Source organism: Acomys minous, assembly GCF_964271855.1.
Source record: "Acomys minous genome assembly, chromosome: 14".
NCBI classification, from domain to species: Eukaryota; Metazoa; Chordata; class Mammalia; order Rodentia; family Muridae; genus Acomys; species Acomys minous.
This window is the reverse complement of record NC_140496.1, coordinates 63,496,547-63,517,708: the sequence shown is the minus strand read 5'-3', so window position 1 is coordinate 63,517,708 and position 21,162 is coordinate 63,496,547. Positions and strand designations below refer to the sequence as shown.

At 47.6% G+C, this 21,162-nt stretch overlaps 3 protein-coding genes across 8 annotated transcripts in view; 2 read left to right on the top strand and 1 right to left on the bottom strand.

Annotated features, from left to right (window-relative positions):
* Window positions 1-845, top strand: part of CEPT1 (choline/ethanolamine phosphotransferase 1) — a 40,500-nt gene extending 39,655 nt beyond the window's left edge. For all 5 annotated transcript variants that reach the window (XM_084757214.1, XM_084757215.1, XM_084757216.1 and 2 more), the window contains exon 9: window positions 77-845. In XM_084757214.1, coding sequence (XP_084613340.1) covers window positions 77-196 — 120 coding nt within the window. In that variant the 3' untranslated portion in view covers window positions 197-845. The remainder of the gene's footprint in view (window positions 1-76) is intronic.
* A 1,919-nt stretch (window positions 846-2,764) lies between these two features.
* On the bottom strand, window positions 2,765-21,134 carry DENND2D (DENN domain containing 2D). 2 transcript variants are annotated; one of them, XM_084757212.1, is made up of 12 exons: window positions 21,003-21,134; window positions 16,941-17,116; window positions 16,033-16,145; window positions 15,321-15,390; window positions 13,738-13,815; window positions 12,761-12,901; window positions 11,541-11,689; window positions 8,630-8,807; window positions 4,673-4,714; window positions 4,345-4,429; window positions 3,719-3,958; window positions 2,765-3,227 (listed from the first exon to the last, which is right to left on the bottom strand). In XM_084757212.1, the coding sequence occupies exons 1-12, from the start codon at window positions 21,058-21,060 to the stop codon at window positions 3,151-3,153; spliced, it is 1,407 nt and encodes a 468-aa protein (XP_084613338.1). In that variant the 5' UTR covers window positions 21,061-21,134; the 3' UTR covers window positions 2,765-3,150. The 2 variants fall into 2 exon arrangements, with proteins under 2 accessions (XP_084613338.1, XP_084613337.1); XM_084757211.1 differs by lacking the exon at window positions 21,003-21,134 and adding an exon at window positions 17,656-17,860.
* LOC311583527 (acidic mammalian chitinase-like) overlaps window positions 18,034-21,162 on the top strand; it is a 58,789-nt gene continuing 55,660 nt past the window's right edge. The window contains exons 1-2 of the mRNA XM_084757213.1: window positions 18,034-18,156; window positions 20,412-20,501. The gene's annotated coding sequence lies outside the window, so the exon portion shown is untranslated. The remainder of the gene's footprint in view (window positions 18,157-20,411; window positions 20,502-21,162) is intronic.

Here is a 21,162-nt window from a genome sequence, read left to right as displayed (position 1 = left end):
CTTCTATTCTTTCTGGAAGCTTAGGGTGGTCTGCGCACATGCTGAGAATCTAACCAAACATCTCTTCTCTTTTCAGGTCTTCTCTTTCTTTGATTTGATCCGTTACTGTGTCAGTGTTTGCAATCAGATTGCTTCTCACCTGCATATACATGTCTTCAGAATTAAAGCCTCTACCGCTCACTCGAATCATCACTAATGATGTGTCTGGGTTCTACTCAGCTCATGTTTCCTGCTGGAAGGAATCTGAACATACAAAGGAGAACGGGGGTGGATAAGAACAAATATAATTTATAATAATCAATGTCATATAACTTTCATTCTTTGTCACTGGTAACACTCCCTAACTGTCCTGTTGAGAATGGGAATTTCAGGCCCTGTCCTGCAAACTGAACATGATGTCAAACAGGGTTTGGCTGCAGCAAGCATGCAGGGAAAATGCCATGTGTTTGTGATTATCCTGAATTCAGAACAACACTGTCAGAGGAGCACATCCCAGTGGTGGTGATTCTGGTGTAAAAGCTTCGCAGGCCAAAAGATGGTTGCTTTCTGATTTAACAAATCATCATCTTTCAGTAACACCTTGTTTGTTGTCTTCGCAGACATTCTTTTGTACGAAGCTCAGCTGTGACACACACATCTACTAGCTTGTGAGTTGAGAACAGTGATAAAAACCTTAAACTTGGATGGAAAGGTTTCCTGTCTGTACATTGTTGAGGAAGTGATTTTATTATTGATCAAGAAATGGTGTTTCTCACGGGCTTGGGAAATCTCACTAGCATGCAGATAATGTGGTTACTTTGTCAATCCATTTTATTTTTTTAAATAAATATATGATCTCAGAGCCAGCCTTTTTTTCTCAGTTTTATTCAAAGAAAATGTAAACTAAAGTTTCAAATGTTTTTAAATTTTTAAACATTTTTTTTCTGTTCTTTAACAATTAAGGAAATACGGTCAGCTGTGTAGTCATGATGTGCCTTTGACCACTTTATACTGTAGAAACTGTTACTCTCTCTCCAAAAGGAAGAATGCTTTGTTCATATTTCCCTCCAGTGGGTCTTTATATTGCAGTCATTATCCCATTAAGTAAGTGTCCAGACAAGAGGTGGGGTGGGGTGTTGCTTTGCACTCTCTGTTTTGGAATTTGAGATAGGAGCCAGATTTCCTCTGTGGAACACTTTATTTTTATTGTGCACATATTTTCAGTTTCTTTAATATCTAGGATAGGTAGAAAAGGGAGCAGAATCTCAAAGTCACTTTGACTGTGGTGTTTTAGGTCAGTCTGGGCTATCCAAGACTCAGAAAATCAGAGGCGGGTGATGGGATACAACGATAATCCAAGACAAAGCAGGAAAAGAAAGACTGCTAATCCTCCCTGAGCACAGTTAACATCTATTGCTTCATCTGAATTTCAGCAGGCATTTAACAGGTGTTTATACCTAGTGGAAATTGAGGCTGGGAGAGGCTAAATAAAATACCAGTTGTCACACAGTATTGCTGTAATTCAGAGTGGCGTTTAGGCTGTCTTCTGAATTCTGCCTAGTGTTTTTGTATTATTCCAAAGCTATAAACTGAGGTCCTAAAGGTTATTTGAAATAAATACATACATTCTAGATTCTTTTTCAGTATGGAGGGAATCTGAACAGCACTCTTGTGTTTGCCTCCTTTGGCCATAGATACCATCAGCATCACCAGGCTAGAGGTTGCTTTTTAGAAAGCCTCAGCTGGCCCTGGTTGGTGTAGTCACTTACCTAGTGGAGTAACAGAATCATTCAGCAATGGGGGAAGGGGAGGGTCTGAACAGTGTCCCACAGTAGCCTATGTTAGTCTTGAACTCTGAGTTCACCCACCTTAGCTTTCTGAATGCTGGAATTACAAACTCTGCCACCACAACAGCTCCAAAGTTCAGTCTCTGCAAAGGATGTGGTAGCTTTATATTGGAGCCTCAGTCTTTTCACAGCCTTTACAGGATTCTGGTTCTTGGTCTGAAACTTTGCAAGATCTACATAGGTTCAGCAACCACTTCCATAAACCATCTAAAAAGATGTAATGATTCCTAGAAGCTGCAGAACTAGTTAAGCAAGGCATGTGGGTTTCTACCACCTATAGTATGAGCTTGTGTCTTACAAATCAGAGCATGTCCCTTAAACTTCCATTCTGTAGCTCTGCCTCTTACTCCAACCCCCACATCATTTGCAGTCTTTGGCATTTAGAAACTTCCAGAGGCCACAATAAAAATAGGCAGGGAAAACATTTAAACGATAGAGTTCTAGAAAACAAGATGCTTCTGCAAATGTTTGCCATCTCTTTCAGGGTTTAAACAGAAACTGAAGGGAAGTAATAGAAACACGAGGGCCTAGGTAACTGCTAAGTACTTTTGATTGCAATGAGGGAAATTTGGCAGTGCAGGGATCATCCTACCTTCATCTGAAAAATGGAACTAAAGTCCTAATAATAAACAGTTGGTAAGATACCCAAGACTGAATGCAAAGGACTGGCCCTCCCTGGGATACGGGAAGTCTGGCCTGTATATGGAAGTCATGGGTAACATTCAAGGGCTTCTGTTGACCAGTATTTCTCCTTTAAGCTGTCCTAGGCCCCAGCTGCTCTGCTGTGACCACTTTGATCACGATTTCTTATTCTTCCTACTAGAAGTAGAGCTGCTGACCCCCAATTTTGTGATTCCAGCAGCCTAGCTAGACCAGGTCCTCCTCCACGTCTAGTTGAGTTTGTTCTCCCACGCAGTGCCTCAAACTGGACACACAACAAGGTTTCCATCTTTATTCTCATCCTCATGTCAGACCACTGTTTTATACACGAGTCGTGGGGCCACAACAGTGTTCTGTATGGATGATGCTCTAACAGTGGTTCCCAGGAAACAGCAGTGGTGGCAACTTCTAATCAAGTGCCCACACGAGCTGTACTTCTGTACTGCTATCTCCCACTGTCCAGAAGTGCATCTTTGCTTCCAAAGTTCTGATTAGCCATGACACCAAGGATCCCAAACTCAGACACCAGGATGAAGCAAGACTGGGCTTCAGTTGGAAGGAGGCCATGGATTCCAGGGCAAGAGCTGCACTGATCCTGTGACACCAGAAAGGCCAAAGTCCAAGTTGGCCTGTAGCTCTAGACAACACTTGCTCACCACAGCCTTTACTTCACAGTCTTTTCTCTTGATTTCTTCTGTTTCTTCTGCTCCTCATATTCAAGTATTTTCTTTTGGAAATAGCCTGTGGGTTCAAACAGGTGTTAGAGGCATCTAATTTGTTAGGTGGACTGATGCTTATGAGCTTAGGGGTAAGTACTTTCAGCAAGCCTGAAGTCTAATCTGTGGAATTGCATGTTTGTAATCCTAGCTACTGGGAACTTGAAGGTAAATAATGAGACTTTATCACAAAAACTAAAACTAAAACAAAAAACAGACCCCCAGATCCCCCCCACACACACTCACAAGCTGCTAGGATCTCTAGGCCCTCAGGCTAGAGGGCCCAAAAAAGGACCTACAAATAGTAATTAGCTCCAGGATAAAACAGAGGAGGGCTCAGGCTGCTGAGTGATAAACAGACATCTCTACCAAATTCCAGCCCCTGAAGCATTTCCTCGGGTTACTTCCATTCAGCCCCATTGACGGAAGTTACAAGTCTTGGGTGAAGAGAAGAGTTCTTCCAGAACTCCTCTTAAGGGAGCCACTTGCAGATAGATGAGTTGGGGCTGTGTTTACCTGCAGGAGGGTTCCTGCTCTTCTCTGCTTCCTGGATGAAGAGGGAGAAAAGTTGCGTCTTCACAAACTTCTTCACGAATCGCCGCTTGGTCTTGGAGGTAATAGCCTTGCAGAAGGATCGTTCTTGGAAGTGGCCTTGCCCACTGGCCTCCCGTTTGATATAGGAGGCGTAGTGGCCCACAGTCTTGACAAAGAACTGCACAAAAGGGCCTGAGACATGTTCATTGATTTGTTCTGAAGCTGCAGGAGACAGAAAAAGCCCATCTCAGAGCAATAGATGGATGAAGTTACCCGTATTCACCTCCAGTTTTGGTTTCCATTGTCCAGAAGTTCCCACGGGAGGCAACAGAACACATAACTGAAACAGGAGCCTGAGCTCGCACCTACAATTTCAGGGCCTGGGATGGGAGGGTTGCTGTAAGTTTGAGGAGCATGTCACACAAAAAAAGAAAAGAAATAGTCTAAGAACCTGAGTGTGGAATCCCTACAATTCCCTGGGAAGTGAGGGGGGAGCGGAATCTCATATTCAGGATCCAGTCCCCTGACCCAAGCTACTGAACTGGCTGGGAATAAACCCCTCCAGCTCCCTGGAGAAGCCTAAAGCGAAAGAGGAGCCTAGCACTTACTCTTTAACTCACTCATCCCCTGACCAAGAGAGTCCAAGATATCATCCTGAAGTTTGGGTGGTAGGATATCTTTTTCATCACCAACCTAGGAGAGAGCAGAGTCAAGGTCCAGCAGTCTGGGCAGGGGCCAGAAGGACCAGAAGAGTGCGAGGCCTGTATGAGTTCATGCCCACTCCACCCCGAACTACTGCTCCACAGAGAGGAACACAAGTCATTTCTTTGCCTCCAGTTTGAATCCAGGTGAAGTTGTGTGTGTGTGTGTGTGTGTGTGTGTGTGTGTGTGTGTGTGTGTGTGTGTGTATGCAAATGCCCTGATGCAGACACTTACCGACAATAAGAAGTTTCCTTCACAGAGATTCACCAACAGGACCTGAAGTAAACACAGAATAGCTTTATCTCTTTATGGATCTCAACTGTCAATTCCTTTTGTGCTCGTGGCTATATCTGAAGCCCAGGCAGCAGCAACATCAGCATTTGTAATTCTCATTTCCTGCCTGGCATTCTCATCCTCTTTTCTCTAGAAATCCAATGAGTGTGAGTGTGTGTGTGTGTGTGTGTGTGTGTGTGTGTGTGTGTGTGTGTGTAAAGGGGGCTGAGAAAAGAGGCAAGGTAGAAGCTAAGTACATTTAGAGAAGTCATTCACTCAAAACTGAGCATGCCAGACATGGTGGTGCACACTTTTAACCCTAGCCCTCTGGGATCCTGAGGCAAACAGGAAGATAGCTTTATGCTTCAAGCCTAGAATGGCCCTCTTTCTCAGACCTTGTATCATCATCGTCATCATCATCATTGTCATCATTATAGATAAGTAAAAAAGGAATAAAACAGCACTGATCATAGGATTATAGAAACCAGTTCCGCCAGGCATGATAGAACATGCCTGTAAACCCTAGTACTCAGGAGGTAGAGGCAGGCAGATCATTGAGTTTGAGGCCAGCTTGGTCTATGAAAGCAAGTCCAGGACAGCCAGTTACATAGAGAAACTCTGCCTCAAAAAAACAAAAAACAGAAAAGAAATTTCAAATCCTGCTTTTTTTTCAAAGCATGCCCATGGCATACACACACAGTATTCACTTTGCACGTTTTACTTAATTGTAACAATAGGTACTTCCTCATTTGGCAGATGAGATAAACCTAGAAAAGTTCCTGTAAAATCCAAAGGAAACTCCAATTTCCCAAGCTCCCAAAGACAGTCTAAATATCCAGACATGAGCTCAGCCTAGACTTTAGGTGGATTTCTGGTGGTTAGATAAAAACCAGCGTTCCTCCAGAAATGGCGAGACCTATTCCCATATGCCAAAAAGGAGCCATTCCCATTATGTCCGGCAGAAGAGACATATGGCAACCAGTGGCACTTATCAGCACATCCAAGCCTGTGCTGGCTGCCAGGCTCCCTCAGTATCACAGTTTCCTGTTAGCACATTTCAAAGTCCATACTAACACACTAGCCCTTCCTAGCTCTCCCCTAAGCTCCCAGCTTCCCTGCCCACCACACTCATCCTTCCTGTAACCCAGCTGTTCTCTGCTCTTGCTATTCTCACTATTCTACCCCCCCCCATCTCTCATTCTTAGAACTCTTTCTCTCAGTATGCTCTATTCTGTATCTCTTGCCATCTCACTCTGCTAGTTTCTCCTGCTTCCCTAGCCCCGCCATGACCAATCTGCTGGCTGTGTTCAGCCTCCTTATTTCTGTCTCTGCTCTGGTATCTTCCAGATGCCTCTGGCAGTTCTCTCCTATCTATAATACAAACCTTAGCCGTATCATGGAACAGTCATGTCAGCAGCTTCTTTAATGTGCCCCTCACCCACCCACAGAGCGTTCCCAGAGGCCATCGTGCTGAGAAATAGCAGACTGGTTTCCAAGCTCATATTATGGTCATTGGGAATACATCTCTCTCTCTCCAGCTGTCCTTCAACAGGTCCTCAGCTTGTCCTCTGGTCAGTGCAAGGACAGAAGCAGTCATATTTTGGTCTTTTCACACTTGGAACAACTGAATGCACAATTGCCTAGGGTTCTATTAAAAGCTCCCTCAAGCTGGCTAGAAGTGGAGGTCAGTGTAGAGCACATGTTTAGCATGCTGCTGGTCTGGAGTTGATTAATTAAAAACTCTCTGACAGCCTTGATCCTTCCAGCGGGAAACCCAGCAAGGGAAGAACATGAGCCCAGGGTCAACAGGTAGAGGAAAGGAAAAGAAGCAAGGGGGGCTGAGCAAATGAGACAAGGCCAAGACCAAGTGCCTGGACCATCACTGCACAGCCTGAGAATCCTGCAATTTAGACCAAGACACACAACAGCCAGGTTGCTGATCCCTCAGGCAGGGTATTGCTAGGTAATTGGACCACTTCCGGTATTTAAATTAAAATCCATAAATAAGATTCGATTTTGACATTTGAAAACTCATGGACTCTGACAGTATTCCTTGGTTTTGCTTTGAGGATCCTATGTAGTATAGGGTAGTGTTGAACCCTGATCCTCCTGCCTTCACCTCCTGAATTCTCAATTATAGGCAAGAGACTATACTAATTTTAAAACTAACATTCAAAAGCAGCAACAATGACAATCGTGAATTACTGCCATTAGACAGGGATTTGGTCACCAATGAAGCACAGTTCTAATAAAGCACAGTTCTCTGTGCTGGGATTTAAGCTCTATTATGGGTCCCCATTTCCAGTTTCTAACCTGAGTCCTGACAATAGAATGAAGGATCCCTACATGTTCCCTACTTCCAAATATAAGGAAAGAGAAACTGGAAAGTTTGCCAAGGCATAGCCTGCACTATAATTATCCATCATCAGAGGAGAAACGCTGAACTAGTCCAGGCCTGAAACCACATGTGTACATGTGTTTAAACGCTTTCAGGCAAGGAAAGCTGTTTATTTGGAGGTGGAGAGAGGTGTGTGCATGAATAATTTTTGAGGTTGTTCCCAGAAGTCTATGGACTAATTCTTTTCAGAGAGCTTATGTGGAGCATCTTCAGAGAACCTTGCACTCCTCCCAACACACACACACACACACACACACACACACACACACACACACACACACACACACACACGTACGGACATCCACCTTTATCAGCCTTGTCCATTTTTTCAGAGCAGCTGCAAAGAAATAAAATAAGCAAAAGCTCTTGACTAGCAAGAAGCAGACCCTTACCGGCCCTGTCTGTCTTCTGCCTTTCGGGAGAGGCACCCCAGGAGGAGAGAGGTTACATAACTTCTGGGGTTGAGACATTTTCCGATTTATTGCTGAAGTGGAACTCTAATTAGTCATAAGGCTAAGGGCTGTTCACGGGCGTGTGCACTCAGAACAAGAGCAGAGGAAGCAAAAGGCAACAGCCTTCATCTTTTCCCGCCAGTAGCACCTTCTAAAGAAGGGCCTTGGCCCTTGTCTGCGTTCCACTGCATCTAAGCAGTAGGTTTGCTGGAACTTGCCAACCTCTTGTGTAAAAGGGGACATCCCCCCTCTAGGATTACATCCCCACCTCTTTAGTGGGGGCATCAAGATACCTCAGTGGTAACCCTGTCTCTGCACAGTGAGTCAATGCTTAGCCAGGGCTGACCTTTCCAATCAGTCCTGTTTTCAGCTATAGCGATGTACTGTCCTTAGATCAGAGTACACGTTTCAAGTTGTTTGTTCAGCTTTGGGGGAAGATGTATGTGATTAGTGCCCGTTTACACAACTGACCCCTCTTCTATGCCAGCGTTACTACCAAGAAACAGGAAACAACAAATTCAAAGGCATTTGAATCTATATCATTATTACTCAACTGAACTCCGAGCTACTCAGAAAGATGGTGCTTGATTCAAATAGCTTCATTTTCAAGACTTGACTGTTTACAAAATGGCTGGCTGCCAAGGAATTTGAGTTCCAGTGGGGTGTGCATTGCACAAGCCAGCTGTTGCTTCTTCGTTCAACTGAGAGATCCCCCAAGTGATGGCTCAATGGGGATTACGGGCTCTACGGTAGTCTCGTGAGCTCAGAATAAGCAGCATCTTGCTTTCTAAGCCCACGGAGCAGCCATTCAAGAGAAGAAGGCCAACTTTCACTGCACAGGGATTTGTCTCAGGTGCCAGGCTAGCAGCTTAGCCATGTCATTTGCCCCAGCCTCTAGCAGCTGAGGACACTTATCCTCATTTCACTGATAAATTCAGGTTTCAAGAGATTATGTAATGTGTCCCAAATCACACAGTTGCTGGCAGAAGAGCAAGGATAGAAATCCAAGCCCCCTTCCCCCCCCCAACCCCTAGCTCTAAGCCATATACTCTCTTTGATGCAACTTACCTCTTCCATGGGACTGTCCATAACCTCCTGCTGGAAGCGCATCTGTACGCCAACCATGAAGGGGGTCGGGCAGCAGACAGTGGCCAGCAGGCTCTCGGGAACCACGGGGATGTATGTGTGTGCCCAGCTAAATGGGTAGAGCAGGGCAGCTGCAGCGTGGATACACTGAGACAGGGTACTGCAACACAGAGCAGAGAACGGGTGGGTAAGGCTTCTGTTTCTATACGCTGGCTCAGAGCGCCACACCTACAGTAGCTACTGGCAATGTTTCTGTACTGGGGGGAAAAAAAATTCAAGTCTGGAAGCCATGCTTGTAGCTACTTGTTGCTAAGAGGAGAAGGGTAAAAATCAGGATAGGCAAGGCTCTACTAACCAGGGTGGGGCTCCCCTTTAATCTCTATTCCCAGCTAGTTCTCTCAAGTCATTACCGGCTAAAAATAAAAGTGTCTCAGAAGAGGGGAGGGAGGAAGATCTTCATTTAAGCCTCTACTCTGTAAAGGACTGGGATAGTGAAGAATAACCCTGGCCCCTTCTTCGAAGAACTCACAGTGTAGTGAAGAGACAGGCAAATTAACAGAAGGCTCTGGTGAAGACACAGAGCCTTCCTTCACATCCCTGTCCTCCCTGGCTCCCTGAAGCCATTTGAATGCCACCAGGTTTGCTCCTTGAATTAGCTTGGGAAATTCCTCAGTTCCAGGAACCACTCCTCTGAGATTCCGGAAAGTCCCACAGAGGTGACTCCACGAGACTTTGCTACAAGTGTTCCTCGTGCCATTACTGTCCCAGTCACAGCTCAGGCGCCTTCCTTACGGGAACCATGCACAGCACTGGCCCCTGGTTTCCCTAGTCTCCACTAGCACTCATTAGCCTGTCACTTCTCCAGCCAAATTACCCCACATCCAAGGCCAATAAAAACACAGATTCGGAAACCTTGGTATCAAGCTAGCACTTCCTGAGTTAGAAAGGCTGAGTCTTTCTAGCTAACAGGCTTCGGTAGGCTGGTGGGAAGTCTCCTCCCAGCTCCAGGATCAGAAAACTCCATGCGGGGAAAAAAATTAGGAAGTTGTAATATTTCCTGGAGAAAGTTTGTTCCTGAGAGGTAAACGTGCAGCCTTCACGTCACAAGCACTGATCAGAAGAGAAAGAACCTAGCTGGGAAGGCGGGTGTTGGTGGCGCACGCCTTTAATCCCACCGCTCGGGAGGCAGAGACAGATGGATCACTGTGAGTTCGAGGCCAGCCTGGTCTACAAAGCAAGTTCCAGAACAGCCAAGGCTACGCAGAGAGACCCTGTCTGGAAAAACAAAAAAACAAAAACAAAGAAGAAGAAAAAGAAGAAAAAGAAGAAGAAGAATCTAGCTGGAGCCTAAGCCCCAGCTACCACAGAAACTTTCTCCACACTGGGCTTGGAGTAGGAGAACCACCTCCAAAACAAAAGTGATGCCCCCGCACACAGGGGTTAGCTTATGATGCTTTCCTGGTTGCTTATTTACAGACATTACTATTTTTTTCAACACACAGACTCCTGACCCCCTGCCAAGTTTCCTTTCTTCTGGAACTCATGACATTCCCTTGATCCTCTGTAGTTTCCTTGACTTCCTTTTCCTCTTTTTCCCTAATGGACACTTCCAGGGCTCAGTGAGAACTCACTGCTTCTTGCTGTGGTGGTGCGCGCCTTTAATCCCAGCACTCAGTAGGTAAAGGCAGGCAGATCTCTGTGAGTTCTGGGCCAGCCAGGCCTTCATAGTCAATCCTCTACTGGTTTTTTTTTTTTTTTTTTATCAATTTCTCTTCTCTGTCACACGTCTCTCCACATCCTTTTCAGACTTGAATCTTCTCAAAAGCAGCAGCCATTACATGACAGCTTCCTGCTTCTGCTACGCATAGCAGATACTCAACTGTAAACTGATGGATAGTAGCAGCTAATCCTCACCAGTCTACACCTGCTGGGGTCCTGGGTGTCTACCACTGTGCAACCTCCTCACAACCCTGTGAAGCGAGTCCGAATCATTTTTCTTTCCACAGAAAACAAGATCTTGACTTCAAGAAGTTACGAAGCAGACCCAAGGGGAACCGTAGCTAAAGGTGGAAGAACAAGTTTTGAAACTCATTCTGCGGGTTTCAGCACCTAGGCTCAAAGCCAACACATCACCCTTCATCTCCTTAAGGGCAAAACACAGAGCCCTCTTGCTATCTCCTCAATGCTTGGCATCCGGCAAACAGCCGATGTGCAATTAAATATGTGTTGAGTGAGGTCATAAACGTATAGATGAGCTTATCCTCGGTGCCATTATACGACTTCCTGTCCTCTTCTCCACCCTCTTCCCTCCCATAGCCCGGCCTTGCTGGGGCAGAATCAATGTCTACATTTACCTTGGCTGGCCCCGCCTGTGTTATACCAGGAACATGCCATGTCCTTCTTAGATCACAGTCAGAGAGCAATCAAGTTTGGAGATGGCCAGACAAGTCGGACTAGCTCTTTCTCTAGGTCTACCATGCATATCTAGGAACTGGAAGGGGAAGGTGCACACATGGGCCCTAGAATCTGACTGCCTTTAAGAAGCCCCGGGACCATGTCCCCTGGAGGGGGAGACCTGGTGGCACTCAGAGGAAGGACAGCAGGTTACCAAGAAGAGACTTGATACCCTATGAGCATATACAGGGGGAGGTAATCCCCCTCAGGAACAGTCATAGGGGAGGGGAATAAGGGGAAAATGGGAGGGAGGGAAGAATGGGAAGATACAAGGGATGGGATAACCATTGAGATGTAACAAGAATAAATTAATAAAGGAGAAAAATAAATAAATAAATAAATAAATAAATAAATAAATAAATAAATAAAAGAAGCCCCGGGAATATTTCCTTGAGCCTGGTGGTGAAACTTAGTGTGTCCAGTCAGCAGCTGAGTTTACCTGAGACCTTCCGCCAGGAAGATGATTTTTCTTTCCAGCACCGCAGAGGCAAAGATCTGAATAATCTGCTCAAACTGGAGACACTGCAGCAGGGCACTAAAGTCCACATGTTCAAGGTGAGAGTCTAGGGGTCGTGTCAGTGAGATGAACTGTGGGGAAACCAGAGAGAAAGGGTTCAACAATAAAAGAAATCACAGAGCCAGACCAGGCCTATCCCACTCTTGCCACAGGACAAATCTGATCCTGGCTCCCTGACTGGTGGCTTCCTTCTGTTCTGAGGACAGCTGGGTGGAATCTTCCACAGGGCCCATGAGGTCCGGCCTGGCACACATGCTTCACCACGTGCCTGTTCTGGAGCGGAGCTCCTCTCCTGCCTAAAGCCTGGCATGGGTTGGACCACTCACACACTGCTTTCCTCTCCTCATCCTCATCCTTCATCTCCCGCCTTGGTCATCTTAAGACTCCTTCATCTTTTCTTTCATGCTGCACAATGCTTTTCTCGTTCGTCTAATCTTTAACTGTGTGTTCACAGTTCACGGGTGTGTTTACTCATTTACATACTTACTTCTTCATGAGACTTTCAGCTCCACGGGGTCAGAAGCCACATTCATTTTTATGTGGCACTCTTTATCCAGACACAGAATACTGCAGTACTCATTTTTTTTTCCTTCCATTTCTCCCCCCCCTCCCGTGACTGAAAATCCCTAGTGACTCCCTGATTCTTCTGTGGGGGACAACCTGGTCCAGAGGTGCATGTGGAACTTCCAAAGTCCCAGAGATCCTGACTGGAATTCCACTTGCTGCCTCTAGCTCTTTAGTGACTTAGACCAACAGTACCTCATGAGATGGGTGTGGACGTTGGGGTGGGGATGGATGATAAAAAGTAAAACAGATGGAGTCTGCAGGGTAGAGATACAGGACACATGCACAGAATAGGGCTCAGGTGTAGGAGCAACTGGGCGTTTAGAGATTAGGGACACACATACCACCATACCTGATCATACAAAAAATTCAGTAGACCGAACAGTAAGTAGGTGCTGGTGGACATCGGGTTAGAAGGTGCAGTACACTTGGGTGAGTTTTTAGCTCTGCCAATAATTCTAATGCCTGGCTCAATTTCCCAATACCTTAACGTGGTGAATGAAGGAGCAGCAGTAAGAGGTACCAAAGAAAGTCCCACCTCTCCGTCCAGGGAGAGAATCGCACCCTTGTGAACGCACCTCTGTGCCTGAATCAGGGATGAAGCTCTTAAGGGTGACAGTCTTTCCCGGGGCAGGGAAGGCTGCCTCTCGGAGACCTTGCATAAATGGGTAGATGACAGCCATGGAGATCTGATGCCTTTTCTCTACTTCATCCAGTATCTGCAGCGGAAGGACCACAGGAAGTAAGGTTTAGAGAGAGTCCACTGAATTCCCAAGGCTCTCAGCCGGCCCTGTTTATTCTCTGGTATTTTCTAGGCCCCTCCACCAACTGGCTTCCATCTCCTGGATAAAACCTACTTTTCCCAAGACTTCTTTTGAATTTCTCTCATATTCCCTCCTTCCTTCTCCTAACACTGATACGAAACTACTAAGCTTAGCAAGTTATCTTCCTCGTTGGCACAGGCTGGCGAAGGAGCCTAGAAACCTGACTTCCTGGGTATCACTGTCCCATTTCCTCTGGACTAACATCAGGGCAAGGTTGCCATCAGCCCTCAGTGTAATTCACAGAAATAAGAGCCACCCAAGGTGAAACCAATCGCCTACACCCAGAGTTTTTCTGGCCACCAAGACAGGTCAGCATTATGAGGGACAGACACCACCTTGATCATAGCCCCAGCAATTTCTCTTCTAGCCTCATTAGAATCAGGGTAAATCTGACATCCTCACTGCATATTGTTTGCCTTCAGACTTGTGTGGTGTCCTCCTTTCTATTAAGGGCTGTCTTAAGTTATACCTCATCCGAGCCTCATACCAACAGGAAGATTGGAAGGAGAATAGACAATAGCTCTCACTCCCAAACACCCTTCTGGATTTCCTTGAAATAGGGTTGAGCCCAGGTCGCTCCTGTCTCAGTTTCACCCAATATCCTTGATGCCGGCTGGGCTATTGGGATGGTCCTCCACGAAGGGCTCAAGTTGCAAGGCAAGCTGCCAGGCACAGGCAGAGAGCCGAACAGGCCTGCCCAACAGGCTCCAAGAATCTTGTCCTAGGCCTACCTTGGAGAACAAGCCGAAGCACCCGATGCAGCTGATGATGCAGTATACTTTGGGGAGGCGAGGGCCAGGACCGGCAGGCTAGGGAGGGACAAGAGTTTCCTTCAGGGCTGCAGCCTCCACAAGGGCTTCTCCCACAGAGACTGATGGGGCAAATGTTGGAGAGCTGCAGATGGCGAGGTGATGGGTTGGATGGAGAAGGGCCTGTTCTACTCAGAGGGATAGTCACCGCAGTCAGGAGACCGCGGTTGGTTTGCCGCAGCCACATTGTGCAAGCAGTCCAAGCGTCTCTCAGCAAATGAAAAAGATACGGACAAGGTGTTACGTAATCAAAGTGGAGTACTATTCAGCTATCAAGAAGAATGACATTTTGAGGAAAGTGGATGTAGCTGGCAATTATCATCGAAAGCAAAAGAAACCAGGCACAGAATGTGTTTTCTATCTCATACGCAGGATTTGGACTTCAGAAAATTAAGACATAAATAAAGAGAATATACTGCTCTTCCAGAGGACCCAAATTAAACTCCCAGGACCCACATTGGATGGCTCACAGACTTCTTTTACTCCAACTCAGGGGATATCTCTTCTTCTTTGGTCTCATAAGGTAGCTACATACATATACACATATTCCACCCTCTCACCCACACATATACACACAATTAAAAAAATAAAATAAATCTTGAAAAGAGACCCAGTAGTTAAGAGCATTTGCCACTTTTATAGAAGACCCAGATTTGGGACTCTGCACCTGCATGGTATCTCACAACCATATGTAACTCCAGTTCCAGAGGCTGAAGCTCCTTGCTCTGTCATCCATAGACAAGTGTGCACATAGTGCATTTATATACATACAGTCAAACACACACACACATTTAAATAAAAAGAAATAAAAACATGAAATTATAAAGGTGGCTATTGGGGGAAAAGAAAAGAAACTGGTGTGATAGGCATAGGAAATACAGTTCAAGTACACATAAGACATATATAATAAAACCTATTCATTTATACAGTGGGTATATGCTAATAAGAGGAGAGGAGGAGGAGGAGGAGGAGGAAGAAAGTGGTATTGGCAGCCTTCAGGGGCCAGAATACCCAAAGGTGATTCATAAGTTTAGTGAGAACAAAAACAAAAAAACAAAAAAACCAAGTTTGTCCTAGCCATGCGGAAATATGTAGAGAGGGAAGGGTTATAAAGGCGTGGAGAGAATCCTTGTCCTGAAAGCCAAGAAGGAAGCCTCATTGTTCAAATATCAGAGTGTCTTGGAGGCTCCAGGGAACAAAGCAAGCAGGCCTGGGTAGAGAATACCACGGGAGGTTCAGCCAGAACCTCTCAACAGTGCGCGGACAGCGCAGGCCAGAGCCCGGTGGCAGTGGAGGGGAGGGGCAGCATGCCTTCTCGTCCTTGTGGGATTCTGGAAGGGGCACTAACATGGTTGCATGTGCTGGGCTGTACTCTCCCTACAAGCAAGCACCCCTGCCACCCCACCAAGCCTAAGCCCTTGTATCTCAGGCTTCAGCGCAAGCCCAGCTGTGCTGAGGAGTCTGAGGAGAGGAAGGGGGGGAGGGAGGTTCTGAACAGTACCGACCAGGAGGCGCCTGCAGTATCCGATCTTCCTGCTCCCATCCACGTTGGTCAGGACGAAGGAGAAGGTCTCCCTAAGAGAGAGCAGACCAATGGCGTGCACTTGCTCACGACATTCTAAAGGAAGGCCGAACAAGGTCAGCATGAGCTGACCGGAGAGGAGGGCAAAGGGGTGCAGCTGATTACCATGGGGGCAATCACTGCAGTCACGGAGCCCCCAGTGGTGCCAAGCCCAAACGCACCACCTCATTGGAGACTTAAGAGAACTTTTTTTTTTAAGGAGATTCAGTTTGTAGTGCCACCTTAAAGATGAACTAAGTAAGGCCTGGAGAAGGTTATTTGTTATCTAAAAACTGGAGTCAAGGTCTACTTCTAATCCTCATGTTGCAAGAACCTTCTCGATACTGTCTTAGAGGCCAAAGTCTTTCTCTCTACTCCAGCTTCTGCCAATGGAGGAGCGAAAACTAACGGCTATTGCTTCTGGGACCGGCGAGAGACTCTTAATGATTGTCTTTGGATAAAAGTCAAGTCACAGCTTAGATCTTTTGTCGAAAGGACCCTACGGAGAATATTTCCCTGTCCCGCCCCTACCCCCCCCCCCCCGCCCCATCTCCAAAAAGCAAAATCAGGATTCATACCAGATGAGGGACGGCAAGAGCCACACATTTGCCCTTCCATCTGAATCTGGCACCCTTGCCCCCACGCCGAGTGTTTACCTGGGATACTCTGTGAGTGGAGCCCACTCGTTCCCGTCAGGGAAGCAGAACAGAGGGATAGCCTTGAGCAGCCTTTCCTCCTCCTCTTGCTGACCCCGAAGCAGGTTCTCTCTCTGGAAGGAAAATAGGGGTGATTTAGGCAGAGAAGCAGAGGTCAGAAGGCTGCGAGCCTTATTTCCCACCAGCACAGGAACTGTCTGCATTCTAGGTCTACCTGGAAGGACACCCCCCCCAAGACAAAACAATTTGTCCTGGGCCACATCAACATAACCTTGGGTTGGAATTCAGTTTCCAGAGGATGTACATATTAAAAAGAGAAGTTAGAAAGGCCAGCTGGACCAACCCTCTAAGAGGGTGACATCAGAGAGATACCACATCAGAGAAGAGGAGCAGCCTGTCCGGTTGCTGCATCTGCTAACAAGAGGGGTTGGTGAGACGGCCTCACTGCCCCTCGCCCACTGCGTGAACAGACATGAGGTGCTCTTGTGCTTTGGGAGTCTGATCTTAGGCTGTGTTTGAGTCTGGGGCCTGCTTGATTCTCCGCCACTCCAACAGGAAAGACATGCCTTCTTGGGAGTTCCAACAAAAGCCTGCCTTTTTTTTTTTTCTGTAGGAAAAGGCACCTGAAGTGGAATTTGCAAGAATTAGGAGCCCCCCCACCCCCAAAAGGGGCAAAACCACAAAGCTGGTTTCCCTGCTCCAGAGGTTCAGTCACAAAGCAGTCAGACCTAGATTCTCTAGGTGATAACAGAAAAGTAGGGCTGGGCTACAAAGGAAATGAGAGCAGTGAACTCGGAGCTCAGGCCCTGCCAGAGTGGTAGGGCAGCAGAGCTCCTCCATTACCTCGGTAAGCAAACCTCTGTCCCCCCACCTCCATCCTCTGGCCCCACCTCTCCCTCCATCCTTACCTTGGGAAACTGGTAGATGATCGTGGGTTCATAATCATCCTCTGAACGCTTTTTCTTTAACGAAACAACAAGAAGGTATTCAAAGAAGTGCTGGCCTCCCGCAAAGCTAGACAGAGAGTGTTCCTGGGTCCTCTCCAGGTCTGTGGCAGCTTCCCCAGGATTGTTCTGGGACTGTCCTAAAATGGAGATGCAAGGACCCCTTGAGTATTCCTCCATTCCGTGGCGTGTGGGAGAATCTGGCCAACGTCCATGCCTCGAGGCCACGTTGCCAGGCCTGACTAGGCACCTCCAGTCACCAGGCAGGACCAGAGCCAAATGGGCAGTTTCCACACCTGTCCTGGAAAACTTGTAACCGAACTGTGGAGTGACACACGAAGAAAAGACTGCTGTAGACAATGAAGGGCCATGCTGTTGGAGGATTTTGGAGGCCCGTGCCGGCCACTGGAGGTCTGCCTACTGTAGCAACTCTGCATGGTATTTTGTGAGCCCTGAGTAAACATACACTAAATAATCAGAGTAGGCCCCATAGGGCATTTTCTCGTGGCTGTATCAAGACCTCTGCAGCAGATGTGACTAGCTCTGCAAACTGATAAGGTCATCCTCCTAGCCTGATCACATGGGGGCCTTGTACAGAAGAGAGAGGGAGGAGCACTCCAAGAGGAATCAGCCCACAACAGGATCACCCCAAAAAGGAAGTAGGCAATCCAGTTCTGACCTGCTCGAAGTCGTGGCATGCGATTTCGGAGCAGCCTGAGGGTTCGGCCTACCCCTTGTCCTTCCATCGTTCTGAGCTTTGGGGGCCTGAAGGTTTTTTCTCCTTCAGGCCGGCCACAGAATGCTTTGATCTCCAAAGACAGCTTTATAGAGCTTAACCATGCGCTGTCTCCCAAAGGCAGAGAGCAGTTTCCATCCTGTGTACTCCGTAGTTGAGCAAGAAGGATGTGAAAGGACCCACGAGGCAGCTTAGCATGGGCACTGACAGAGGCAGCATCCTGGCACTACAGCTCAGCTCTTGGCTCCTCCCAAGAGCCCCAGGGTGTGGTAAGAGAAAAGGTCATGAGCAAACATCTCGAGGCACAGCTAGCTGCTTCTGCACTGAGGGCTTTGAATTCCAGTGTTGCAGGCCATGTGGTGAGTTCATTTACAACCTCAGGCAGTGAAGGATGCCTGGAAAAGTCAGACCATGGACTCCAGCACCTTGAGGGGCTCAGCATAGGTGGTTTATGCCCCGTATCTTTGCCCATCATTAACGTCTCAAGCTGACCGTCGGAAACTGTGAAGTCCCACCAGGCCAACTGGTGAATTCGAAAACATCCAGGACCTCAAGATACCAACCAAGAACACAGGACTGGATACTTACTGCAGCCAAGATGCCACTGCCTTGCCCTGATTCAGATAAGTAGACTTGCCCAATGATTCTCTAAAGGGACTAATACCTTTTAGCAGGAGAGGGAGGCCTAGGAATCAAGACAGACTCCATAGATGGTTGAAAAGGACAAAGTTCTACTCTGAGAGGTCCTGACATTTACAGAATTACTACAAAGCTTATCCCGGTAACGTGTCCTGTCTGGAGCAGAAAGCTTTCTCTCACAAGGATGATTCCAGGGCTCCAGGAGACCCCCTCTTTCTGGAAGGAAGCAATGACCCATGAAATTGTCCCCATCCTAGTATGAGACTTGTTGCACCAGCAGCAGTTTGGCGTACAGAGTACCTTCACCCCTTTCCCCACTTCTGCTCAGCCTTTTTCCTGGTTGGGCCAAGGTCACCAACCTAAGCTGCAGGCCCAGTGCTGGGTTGAGGAAGAGGGGGAAAGTAGTCACTGGTAACCTAGGTCTCTCACAGAAAGTCCTGAATAAGAAAACGCACAGCACAAGAGGAAAGATCCTTTGCCAGAAAGTTGCTTAACTGGGAGAGAGGAAGCAAAGGGACCTGATGCCTGCGTCTGCCGCTCCTGCAAAGTATTAGCAGCCCTCTGCCTAATATTACTCCTCTCCTAAGAGGTCTAGAAGCCAGGACTCAGACAGCCAAAGCTGGAGTGTGTGTGTGTGTGTGTGTGTGTGTGTGTGTGTGTGTGTGTGTGTGTGTGTGTGTGTGTTGGGGGAATTCAATCATAGTAAATGTCAATGAGGAGAGCTGGGCTATCAAGAAGGGTGAACCAAGACAGCCCAGGCAGTCCTTGTGTGTTATTTGTACCCTGGACGGACATGTTGTCCAATCCTCACTGGCTGTCTTAACAAAACACAAGTACCTGCCTGACACAGAAAGGAAACCTGAGACGTTAAGACACTCAGAGGTGATGAACAGGATCTGTAGAAGGTGAACATTAAAAAAAAAGGGGGGGGGGCTCAGACTTTCTGGTGTGTTACACAGTAGACACCCCATAGCACGAAGCGGGTGAGGGCATGGGGTGTGAGATGGGCAGCGAGCAAATGGCTTGGAGAGCCAGAATCATCTTCCTGATCGGCCCAGAAACTCAGGAAATATGTCTTTTCCTAAGTCCTTGGGGCAGCATTTTCACTCCGTTTCCTCCTGCTTTATCAGGAGAAACAAGGGAACAGCAAAGTCAGAAATCCTAGACCAAAGAAAAGCAACTAGACTTTCTGGGCTGCAGCTCAAGAAATCCAACAAAAGAGTGCCCCTCCCCCTTTCAAAAGAGGTTATCCCAGAAAAAAACATTAAAAAATAGCTAACATGCATCAAACTCCCTATAAGAAAAGGCACTCACTTAATCCCCAATGCCCTGGAATAGATTATTAACCAAGGAGGAGCCACCCCCCTAGGGAAGTCCGGGAGTCTGGTTACACTTGTTCCTCCACCAGGAAGCCCCTCCCACAACCACCTGAAGGAAAGAGGGGGGACTTTGGGGAACCTTGACCTGAAAAGCTTTTCCTTGTTCTTTGCTGAACTACTAGAGACCCAGAAATATCATAACACACACACACACACACACACACACACACACACACACACACACAAACACGCACACGCACACGCACACGCACGCGCACGCGCACGCACACGCACAGGCACACACACCTCTAAGACACAACTGCTTGAGCCAGAAGGGGAAATCCCCCAGGAAGCAGGAGGATAGCAAGAAATATGAAAAAGTCACACCCATATGACCTGACAGGTGCTAAGCTTGTGACCAGGCACATATAGACTGCCTCCCTTCCTGTTCCTTTACCACAAGGAGGAAGTACTGACCTCAACTCTGGGGTCTCTTCAAAGCTGGAGCCTCTTTGGAGAGAGGGGGTGGGGCACTTGCAAATGCGGGAAGGGTTGAGCTCTCAGGGGATGATGACCTTTACAACCCTTCCTGTCCTCCTTTTCAGAAGGACAGGCTCTGTCTGAGCAAACTCGGGGAGCGGCAGCTCAGTCATAGCACTGGCTGGTGGTAAACAGCAACAAATTTTTGTTGAATGAATGGGTGCGTTAACGCCTCCTAATTGCCCTTCTTCCAAATCCTAGTGCTCCAGATATGAAGAAATGAAACTGATGGGACTTCTAATTTCATCCCTACTATCCACCCTGGACAGGGGAAAGATTCCCACTTGGCAGGTCAGAACTCAAGGTCAGGATTGAGGAAACAGCTGAGCTGGTAGTCTACCTGGCCGCATTGCCCTGGCCAGTTTTTGTGGCGCGGTTATCTACAAGGCAGGGACAATCTGGCTCCCTGAAACTGAATAAATGCCAGCCCAGTCCTAGGCAGCTAAGTAGGAAAGCGAAATGCCTCCTGGAGGGCTTGACAGCCTAAGCTCTTTATCCATAAAGTGACTGCACCATAAGCTTCCTGTATATAAGGACACGTGGCCCTGGGGCCCCACAACCTTTGTAGGATTTTAGCCACCAGGCTTCCCCTTGACCAAGCCGGTCTATCTGCTCACTGACCTCTACCTGCTCTCCTGAGCTCACCTGTCTCCCGCCCAATAATCCCAGATCCCACCCAAACTACTCCTTGTTTCCGATCCCAGTGCTTCACTGAGCCCACTGTCTGGACCTCCAGAGCCCGGCGCCCTCTCACCTCCGCCCTGCCTCCCGCGCGCTTTGGCCCGCACTAACCCCTGCGGCCGGGCTTCAGTCTCAGGCTGGCTCGGAGGCGGCGGCCGAGCCCATCCATGGCCCCTCCAGTGCCCGGCGCTGGCTCTCGAGTCCGCGCCGGCCCCGCCCCCCCAATTCCTTGACCTTCTTGGGGCCCTGGAACTTTCGCTTTCACGCAGGA

Excerpts from the sequence above, each read along its gene's own strand:
- DENND2D (XM_084757211.1), bottom strand. The coding sequence starts at position 17,722 with ATGGAAGGACAAGGGGTAGGCCGAACCCTCAGGCTGCTCCGAAATCGC. Across the intron at positions 15,391-16,032 it reads CCACTCACAGAGTATCCCAG|GGAGACCTTCTCCTTCGTCC; the intron begins GTAAACACTCGG and ends GCTCTCTCTTAG. Across the intron at positions 3,959-4,344 it reads GGGGATGAGTGAGTTAAAGA|CTTCAGAACAAATCAATGAA; the intron begins GTAAGTGCTAGG and ends TGTCTCCTGCAG.